We start from the raw sequence: 11057 nt of genomic DNA on the forward strand, positions 1-11057 counted from the left end.
GGGCGGGCCTGTCGGTTGGGTGGGCGGAGCTGAGTTTACTTTTAGCCAATAGGGACGAAGGGGCGGGCAGGGCGGCCCACGCAAAGCACGGCAGTAGGTGGAGCTCTGTTGCCAGAGTAACCCGGCGTTGGTGTTGGTGTTGTATACTTCCTGTCGCAACCATACCTGTTTCCTTGTGCTGAGATCCTGAGGTGATGGTGAGTGCCAGGCGAGGCCAGAACGGCTCCGGGGTCTTCTTTACTCCGCGTCCCAGGTCCTTGGTTGTCTGGGCACTGAGAGGCGTCCGCGTCCCATCTGCCTTCACGCCGTTATCTCTTTCTCCCTTTCCAGGAGCAGTCCCTGCAATTTCCTCTTTCCCTATTTCTTGTAGCACTCTGAATTCCACTTTGGTACTGCTAAGCCTCGAGAGTAATGTGACAGGAGGTTTAGGGGTAAGACACTGAGTCTATTAGTCTGAGGTGAGAGATTATTTCGAACATTTAAAATGTTTTCATTTTTCATCATTGCATTTTTGTTTTTCAAGCTCCCAGCTTCACCTTAACGCGCTTCATTTAATAGTATGTTGTGGTGTGTGTATAACTTTCTCATTACTGATCCGAACCTCCCTAGTTCCTGAAATCTTTGCTTTCTTGAGTGGCCGAGTACTGTCCCACACCCTGTCTAAGGGCCATACAGTAATAGCTGTATTTTGCATTAGCTCTCTTCTAGCCAGTTGATTACCTTCTAGGTCTGTGCTTTTTAACAGGAATGCCCCTCAAGATCACTTCTGGAAAATTCACTTGCTAGAGCCTCACCCCCAGAAATTCTGAATAAATAGGAATGGGGCTCCGTATTTGCATTTTGAAAAAACCTGTAGATAATTCAGTCACGTGTTTGAAAACACCAGGGTTCTAGTTAATTCACTTAATTACCAAATATTTTAAACACTTACAGGTAAAGAACTGGAAGATAGAGAGATGACTATTGTCAGATGAGTATAGCTATGAACTTAACAGAGACCCACCCACCACCCCTTCTCCAGTACTACTCAGCAATCCATTTTATTACTCCAATCTTCTGCTGCCCTTTTCCTTCCGAGCCCTTTCCACACCTTCACTTTACAAACCCTGTCCCTTCCCCTCCATTCTAAGCAGATGACAGAGTCTAACAGTCACTTTCTTTAACCTCATGCCCCAACCTATATATTGATCTATATTTTTTACCCATCATTCGGTCTTGTGTTTCTAGTTGATAGAAACAGGTGTTGAAGGATAATGCTTCCATCTTTGCCCTAAATCTTATTCCCTTCCATTCCTTACAAGACTTTTGCTTCAGGTTATAGTTCTTCTTTCCTGTGCTTTCAGCCTCTTCCTCTCCATTTCCTTCTCAGTGTTCAAGTCATACATCTTAAGAAAATGAAATAAAACAAAAGCCCTTCCCCTTCCTGTGTTTATCCAGTCCTCCCATCAATCTATCAGTAAACTGCTGGAAAGCATAGTGCTTCCATTTGTATCCAATTCTGCTCGGTCACTTACGTCCTCAACACTCTGTTGTCTGAATTCCTCTCTAATGGCTTCATGAAGTCGTTCTTGCTTAAATTTCGAACGGCCTTTTAAATGCCAAATCCAGTAATTTCTTCTCAAAATTTATTTTATTTAGCCTCTCTGACAACTGAAGCTCATGATTATTCATTCCCTCTTTTTTTCCACTGGCTTTGCCTGTTTTTAAAATGTCATTTTCTGGGACTCACTCCTTAATAATTTCACTTCTCAGTCTCTACATTTTCCTTGGTTGATTTCATGCACACACGTGAGTTCTACTAATGCGTAAGCATTCATTCTTAAATTTCAGTTTCATCTCAGACCTGTTAAGGCCTAGTTGCTTCCTGGACATCTCTACCTGGTTACCGCAGAGGCCCCTCAAACTTGTACTTACCATATTCAGTCGAAATTATTTGCTCATAGATTTGTCACACTTGCTAAACTGTGAACTGTTAGAGGAATGGGTCTTTCTTTTGTTCACTGCTGTTGCTTATATCATGTTAGGCACTCAGATATTTGTGAAATACTGTTTTTTGGTGCCTGTCATTCAGACCCCCCAACAACCCTAAGAGCAGTGAACTCCTCCTCGCACCCTCTGTCCTGGCTCGAGTTGTGTGTGGTGGCTCTTTGAGAAATTGCGTGGTCAATGAAGGCTCGTCTGAGGAAGAGACTTTTGTCTTGAAGTCTGAGTGATAAAGTGCGATGATCTGAGGGAAGGGTTCTAGGCAGCACTAGCAAAAAGATCAAAAGAGCTTCGAGTATTGTAAGCACTGATCTTATGGTTTAATGTGAAAAAAAATCGCTATTATTGATAGGTTATGAGGTGGTGTGTGGGTGACAGCAGTGGGGGGAGTATGGTGGAGTGTGAGATTCCGGTAGAGAGGTAGGTAAAGGGCAGACCACGTGTATATACTACAGCAGTGTTTTTGAAACTGTAGTTGTGACCCATTATTCCGTCATGAAATTAGTTTGTGGTATGTAGCCAGCATTAAAAAAGAAGACACATGAAATAGACGTTACCATATTGCCTATAGTAAGGGTCGCTTTCATGAAACTTTTGTTTTAAATTGTATGTATGTTATGTGTACTGGGTTATGACGCAGAATATATTTCTTACTGTGACTCGTGATCCACAAAGTTCAAGGTAAAATGTACTTTGAGCAAGACACACTTTAAATGGCAAAATAGTTGAGATCTCAAGGCATGCAGATTTCTTCTTCCTCCTTTGACCTAGTGACAATCTTATTGTGTGGCAGGATAAACTCTGAATTTAATGAAAGCCTAAAATTGACTAGAGTTGAATTTTCAAATTTCTTTCTGCATCCAAATCTTTCTCTTATGTCAGTTGCTGTCGGCCCTTTATGAGAAGGAGTAGGCCTTTAGAAAAAGAGAGAAATGGATGTCCTTTCTCCGTGTTCAGTCTGGCCATGGGCAACTGTACTCTATCAAAGCTGATGGTCTCCATAAGCAGCTGAGGATGGAGTTTGTTTGCTCTGCTGGTCATTGCAATTAAATTATCTGCATCTGGTTTGTTACAGTTCTAGCTTCTAGCACCAGAATTGGGTTCTGGCTTCAAATTCTAGCATCACCTGTATCTTGTGAAGCAGAGATAGGCAACCGTAGTTAAGGATGTCTCACATGCATGCTGTTTAAGATAAAGAATATAATAGAGTCATCAATTTATTTACTTTTGTGCATACAGAGAATAGAGATAATTCCAAGACTCTTCTGATTAATAAAGAGATATGAATGTTATATATCTTCTAAAATAGAGCACTGATTTGAATACTGTTACCCAAGATGAACTGCTAGTATAAGGCCTTTAAAGATGATCTACTATGTTCCACAAGAATTAGACTAAATAAATGTCTCAAAGTTGGTGTTGTTTTAAAACAACCTTCAAAGAGAGTTTCATGATTGCTGAATAAAGAACAGGATTTCATTCCATGAATTGTTTTTCAATTTTCAACTTTATAAAGTTTTTTCTAAATAGGCTGTCTTGCCACGTGCTTCTTTGCCATCCAGAATTCCTTATGTTACTTGAACTGCTAACTTGGAGGAACTAAAGTTTGAAAGCTAGGCAGGATTTTATTTACTACAACTGAATCAGAAAGTATAGAGCCTAAAATAAAAACCTGAAACTTAAAACATTTTCCCCTATATATTTTATTACGAATGCAGTCTAGAGCTTGTTATATTCTTCTTTAGCAGTTGTATTTGCAAAACTCCATAGCAACTGGTTAATATAATGCTTAATTTTCCTCTTTATCTTTTTTCTGTCTTTTTTCTGCCTTTTTGTCCCCCATCTTTTCTTTTTTTCCCCTAGATTTATTGAGGTATAATTGACATAACACTGTAAGTTTAAGATGTACAATGTGTTAATTTGATGCACTTATCTATTACAAAATGATTGCCTCCATCTCTTAGATAATTACCGTTTCTTCTTTTTTTTGGGGGGGGGGTACGCGGGCCTCTCACTGTTGTGGCTTCTCCCGTTGCGGAGCAGAGGCTCCGGACGCGCAGGCTCAGAGGCCATGGCTCACGGGCCCAGCCGCTCCGCGGCATGTGGGATCTTCCCGGACCAGGGCACGAACGCGTATCCCCTGCATCGACAGGCGGACTCTCAACCACTGCGCCACCAGGGAAGCCCACCGTTTCTTTTTTGTGATGCGAACATTTAAGATCTACTCTCTTCGAACAGATTGGTGGTTGCCAGAGGCAGAGTGGTGGAGGGGTCAGTGAAAGGGATGAAGGTGGTCAAAAGGTATAAACTTCTGGTTATAAAATAAATGTCATGGGAATATAATGGACAGCATGGTGACAATAGTTAATAATGCTCTATTGCATATTTGAAAGTCACTACGTGAGTAGACCTTAACAGTTCTCATAAGAAGAAATTTTGTAACCATGTATGGTGATGGGTGTTATTTAGACTTATTGTGGTGATCATTTTGCAATATATACTAATACTAAATCATTACGTTGTGCACCTGAAAGTAATATAATGTTACATATGTCAATTGTATATTTTAAAAAAGCCAAAAACAAACAGAAAAAAAAAAGAAATCATCTTAGTGGGAACTAGGATTTTGACAAAAAAATTTACTATAAATTTGTTATAAAATGTTCCTAAGGACACTTGTGCTATTTTGTGTACTTAACACAGTGTGAATGATAAATCTTGTTTGCAAGGGGTAGGAACATAGGACCAGGCGGACCAGGTTGAAGTCTCCAGCCTTTGACAGGGGCTGTTTGTAATGGGAGACTACCTAAATGTCTATCAATAGGGAGATGGCTAAGTAAACCATGATGTGTCCATGCTGGGAATATTATGTAGCATTTAAGGAGATTGTTATAGGTCTATATCTACCAACTTAGATAAGAATTTTTTTAGTGAATTTAGTTGCAGAATTGGTTGCAGAATATTTGTAGTTTCCAATGTATGTAAAAAAAAAAACCCAGCAAAATACAAACCCACGTGATAGTACTATGTATTCTCTATGGAAATATTAGGCAAATATATAGACAAGCTGGTAACAGTGGTCACCTCTGTGTTTAGGGGAGAGTTTTGGATTTGGGGAGCTGATCAAAGGGAATTTGAGTCTGAACTGCAGTGGTTTTATTTTTTTATCAAGTGAAGTGAATTCAGGTGTTACCTGTATAACAAAAAATTGAATTAAAAAATGTTGCCACTATTGTATCCTTCTGTTTACATTGTACATTGACCAGCCCCTGATTCAGGGACTGGCCATGAATAATGAAATGTAATAAGAGAATGCTATTAAACATGCTAATATCCTTTTGGAGGAAAAAAATCTATTCTTTTAGCAACTTCAAGTATGTAATACAGCATTGTTAACTATAATAACCGTGCTATATACATTAGATCCCCAGAACTTGTTCATCTTCTAACTGGATGTTTGTATCCTTTGACCAATACTTCCCCATTTCCCCCTTCCCCCAGCTCCTGGTACTCACCGTTCTACTCTCTGTTTCTATAAGTCTGGCTTTTTAGATTCCACATATTAGTGATAACATACAGTATTTGTCTTTCTCTGTCTGATTTATTTCACTTAGTATAATGCCCTCAAGTTGCATCCATGTTGTCACAAAAGGCAGGAAGAGAAGGATTTTGGGTTTCATTCTAAATGCAATAGGATAATGTATCTCATACATTTTTCCTATTCCATCAAAATATTTTATTTTCCTTGGATCTGGACTTATTTAAATGTTAGCCATATTAGTTTGGTTGTTCAGTGCCTATTTTCATCTGTAACATTTATGATCTTGTAAACTTTGGAAAGAAAGTTTTTTTTTGTCCTGCTCTTATATTTGAAGATCAGAGCCTAATTTCTCCCCTTATAATTGCCTTTTCATAATTTAATTGCCCTTTACTGGACCTTTTGTTTCCATAATATCTTCTGTAAGATGCGTCAGGAAGAGCCCCCCATTCCAGGTGGGTATGCATCATAGTTTCTACATGGTTATTAGGGATATTATGTGTTCTGCTGTGATTTCACCTGATACCTTTCTTAATGGGTCTATAGCATAAGATTGAAGTCCCTTGTTCTCCGGAAGTATCTCCGACATTTCCTATGAACCTTATATTCACTTTCCTGCAAAAACTATCTAAGCTACTTAACTTCCAAAAGTTGGTATTTTAAGACTTTCTATTAAGTAGATGTGAGAAATTGTTGCTATTAAAATGTACTGCCCAATTCAAGTTTATTTTCTGATGCCAGGCACTTTGTCTAATTAAGTTGTTATTGTTATCTCTCCTGACTCATCCTATGTGCTATTCATTCTTCATGTTGCTTTATTCTTTAAAATGTATTTCTGTAGACATGCGTAATTGCTCCAGGGTTTTCTGACATATGTAAATTTAATTCTTTGTTTTCCATAGTTCTGGTACAAGTTAAACATATATATGCTATATGCATTTTATATATTTATGTAATATATAAAATACAGGTAATACATAATGTATCAAAACATAAAATACATACTTCATTTATATATATAATATTTAACTTACTCTGTTGTAGAGATGTAGTCAGTTTTAGAGATTTGAAAATAGCTAAGTGCAAAAATATAATTGAATGCATCTGTAATATCACTGACTATATACAATCAGTATTAATATTTTAGAATATTATCTCAGTCACACACACACGTGTGTGTGTATATATATATATATATACACACACACGTATATATCTCTTTTAAAATGTGATCCTATTGCATACATTGTTTACAAATTTTTTTTCACTTAATATGTCTTATACATTTTTCCAGATCAGTTTTAAGAACTACGTTATATTCCTTCATTTAATCTGGTTTAACCAATCTATTTATTAATTTGGTCTTTTAACACCATAATAAATGTATTTTTTGCAGACACATTTTTACTCACATCATAATTATTTTCTTAGAATAAATTAGAAATAGAATAACTGAGTGAGAGGCCATGTGCATTTTTAAATCTTTTTGATATGCACTGCCAAATTACCTCCAGAAAGTTTTACCCGTTTGTACACTACTAGCAGTGTGCCATGGTGCCTGTGTCTCCTAATCTCTAACCTGATATTTCTATACATTTAATACATACATGTAACAATGGATTCGAACTCTTTCACTTTCTTTACCCAGTATATTGAGAGAGAAAGATTATAAATCACTAATTTTCTATAGATGAAAAATGCTGTTAATACTTATCCAAAATATTTCTCTAATTATTTCACATCTTTCATAAACTGTTACAATTCAAAATTTATTGACTGTATATACTGATGAAGATAGGAGTAACCTTTTCTAAACTATTATTCAAAGACAGATTATCCAGTCCTCTCTTGTCTGTTTTGAAGCAGCAGCTGATTGTAGTACGAAGGAACTGGTCTAGAGCTAGAAATCGAAAACTTTCAATCCTTATTGTAGTATTGGTTTCAGCACTTATTTACTGTGTGACATGTAATCTTTCTGGGCTTGTTTTCTCATCCATAAAATCAGAATGATAATTTCTGTTCATATTTTGTGACGATCAAATGAGGTAATGTATGTGAAAATAATTTATAAACTGTAATGTACTATACATATGAAATTTATTATTTTCATATTAACCAAACTACTACCTAATGAGAAGATGGTTGGAGAGAATGGAAGGTGATTAAAATCTAAAACAAGGGCTTCCCTGGTGGCGCAGTGGTTGAGAGTCCGCCTGCCGATGCAGGGGACACGGGTTCGTGCCCCGGTCCGGGAAGATCCCACATGCCGCGGAGCGGCTGGGCTCGTGAGCCATGGCCGCTGAGCCTGCGAGTCCGGAGCCTGTGCTCCGTGACGGGAGAGGCCACAGCAGTGAGAGGCCTGCGTACCGCAAAAAAAAAAGAAAAAAAAAAATCTAAAACAAGTTTCAGAAGTAAATATTTGAGGTTAGTGGTGTTACTGTCCAATTTTGTGGATATTTAAAAATTTACTTTTATAGCAGTATATTAAATACCATCTTCCTCAATTTCTATTAGAGATTCATTTTTCTAAGGAAGCAGTAAAAGGTCAGGGAAAAGGGAGGGGATGGGAGATGGCAGGAATAGTTCTCGCGACCAGTTTCAATAACTCTCATGTCCTTTTGGGAGGAGACAGCTAAGCATGTCTGATATGTGTTTAGTAAGTATTAGATCTTGAGATCCATGAATTTCTGCCAAGCTTAAGTGGATTAGCTGGGAGCTAAGTTTTATTTGCTTTTATTACTGGTAGTCTTGAAATTTTATTATTCAATAATTTGATTGTGAAAATATAAAGGAGCCCTTTTTAGGCCTAATCTGTTTCTTGCTACAGAGGCTCAGAAATAGGGCTTTGGAAAAATGGAAAATCCCTCCATCTAGTGGCAGGTACAGGTCTATCATTTATGTTAAACCATCTTGCTCTTTAAGTAGTTTTTTGAATTTTACTGTATCTGCCCAAATCTCTGAAAGGCGAATATTTGTATATCTTAGGTATTTGAGTATTTTTCATAATTAAATAATTAAAAATTTTATCTCCAAAGGGAGAATGGATCCTATAATAATATGCTCACTTTCCCCCAGAATATCCATTTAAAATCTAGTAATGGCCTTGAGAATTTATCTTGACTCTCAGTACACACATAGATCGAGGCATGCATCACTAGAACATTTTTAGAAGGAAAATTGAAATACTAAGAAGTGGGGCAGAGCCTCTTGTACTCATCCTTCTGCCCTACTGTTGGGTTCCTGCTACATGCCATAAATCTGAGATACAAAGATGAATAAGACTAGATCTTTCTTTTAAGGAGCTCACAATCTTGGGGGAAGAGGGAAGGCAGGGAAGAGATAAACATGATATATTGTAACATTGTACTACTAACTTAGAGAAATTCAATTTCCTCATTTGTAAAATGAACATAATACTAACTCCCTCATAGGAATAGTGTTATGATTAAAAGAGATAAAGTGCTTAGCTTAATGCTTTATACATTGTAAGCATCCAATAAATGTTAGCTGTTGCTACTACTGTTGTTACTGACAGGTGTTAAGATAGAGACCTGCTGAATGTAGGAACAGAGAGGAGAGACTAATCACTATGTAGGAGTGTTAATTAAAAACAAGATTAGTTAACTTTACACCTTTTTCTGTGTTATTTTTCATTCACTGAGTTTCACATTTTCTTCAACTTTGAATATATATAAATCCCAAATTAAACTTAGCATGCTAATGTCAACATCGATTCCTTAAATTTACTAGAAGGCATTTGGAAACAGTAGGAAAGTGTCACTGTGGTTCATTGTTCAAGCTTCAGCCTACTTAACAAATGTTTTGTTTTTTCTCTTTCTTTTGAACATTTTTGCCTATTGACCCAGATGTCCCTTTGGGTGAGTTGTAGGTGGGCACAAGACACACACATCTGGTGACTATTGGGAAGTACTTGAGGTGTGCATATTAATATGATTTTAAAGCAGATTCTTTTTGGTTTAACCTTTTGAGATATACATCTTTAAAAGTTTACATCTTTTTTTCCCCCAGAATTACATGGACTTCAGCCACAGTTACTATTCCATTTGCCCGAAATGCTTCTTCACTTTTTCCGATGCTTACATGACACCTCGTGGGAGAGGCCTTCCTAGCCCACTCAACCTAAAGTGGCACCTCCAGTTACTCTGGTTCCCCTCCCCTTCTTCACTTTCTTTTTTCATTTTAGCAGAAGCATTGTACAGCTGCAGGTTTAATAATGATAGTGCCTGATATTTACATAATATTTTCCATTTTTTAAGGCATTTAAGATTCTGAACTAATTCATAATGTCCTTTAGAGATAGGAATTGCATGTGAGGAGGAATATCAAAATCAGTAGAGAGCAGAGAAGCACGGACATTCAAAGAAGAATAATAATGCTCTGAAAAGGTAGTTGAAAAGAAGGGAAGTTAACTTTCCACTGAATTTCCCTGCTAGTCCCTTTGGTAAAGACCAGGAGTGGAGAACTGTTTTTGATCAAGAGCTGTTTACCACCAGAGAAAATCTGAAATTCTAAGTCTCAAACAGTAGGCTGTTGTATTCTGAGAGGGAACTCTAGATTCATTCATTCATTCAACAATTATTTTTAAGTTCCTATTATATACCAGGCACTGTTCTAGGCATCCAGGATATACAGCAATGACTGACAAAGTCCTACCCTTATGGAGCTAAAATTTCTGGGGGTGGGAAGTCACACAATAAACAAACATGTAATATAGTGTTAATTATTGATAAGTGCTATGGAAAAGTTAGATTATGGGAGAAGAGATTGAAGAAAGTAGAAGGAGGTGGTATTTATTGGATGGTCAGGGAAACCTCTCTAGATTGCTGATATATGAGCAGAAAGCTGAATGAAGTGATACTGTAGAGAGCCTTAATAACCCTAGCAGTGGAGTAGTCCAGGCAGAGGGAATAGCAAGGGCAAAGATTCTGAGGTGGGAGCCTGCTTGCTCTGTCCAGGGACCAGCAAGAAGGCCAGTAAGATTGGAGCAGAGAAGAGTGAGGGAGAGAGTGGCAGAAATGTGCTTGAGAGGTAGCCTGAGGCCAGATCATATAAGCCCTATGTGGTATGAAATCATAAACTCTTTGAGCTGAAGGAGACTTTGGATTTTTGTAAGACCAGTGTTTCTGAAACTGATGTTGGGACCCATTGGTGGATTATGAACTCTAAATTGTGAATAGCAACTAGCTTTTAAAAACAGTGTAAAATATTAGTACATTGCACATTCTAGGATAAGAATTGTTTCATGGAACTTTTTTTTCCATTGTGGAGGGTGTATGTGTGTGTATTGGTTCTAGTGGAAATTGTAGTTCTTATTGTAGGTTCTGGTGAAAAAAAAAAAAAAAAGAAAAATGTGGGGCTTCCCTGGTGGCGCAGTGGTTGAGGGTCCGCCTGCCGATGCAGGGGACACGGGTTCGTGCCCCGGTCCGGGAAGATCCCACATGCCGCTGGGCCCGTGAGCTATGGACGCCGAGCCTGTGCGTCTGGGGCCTGTGCTCCGCAACGGGAGAGGCCACAA

General features: G+C 37.9%; 1 protein-coding gene across 1 annotated transcript in view; it reads left to right on the forward strand.

Annotated features, from left to right (window-relative positions):
* The first annotated feature begins 115 nt into the window (after nucleotides 1-115).
* Nucleotides 116-11057, forward strand: part of NME7 (NME/NM23 family member 7) — a 261651-nt gene continuing 250709 nt past the window's right edge. Inside the window, exon 1 of the mRNA XM_027086385.1 lies at nucleotides 116-197. Coding sequence (XP_026942186.1) covers nucleotides 195-197 — 3 coding nt within the window. The 5' untranslated portion in view covers nucleotides 116-194. The remainder of the gene's footprint in view (nucleotides 198-11057) is intronic.

This window comes from Aethalodelphis obliquidens, unplaced genomic scaffold, assembly GCF_003676395.1.
Source record: "Aethalodelphis obliquidens isolate GAN/ISIS:26980383/991018 unplaced genomic scaffold, ASM367639v1 scaffold55, whole genome shotgun sequence".
Lineage (NCBI taxonomy): Eukaryota > Metazoa > Chordata > Mammalia > Artiodactyla > Delphinidae > Aethalodelphis > Aethalodelphis obliquidens.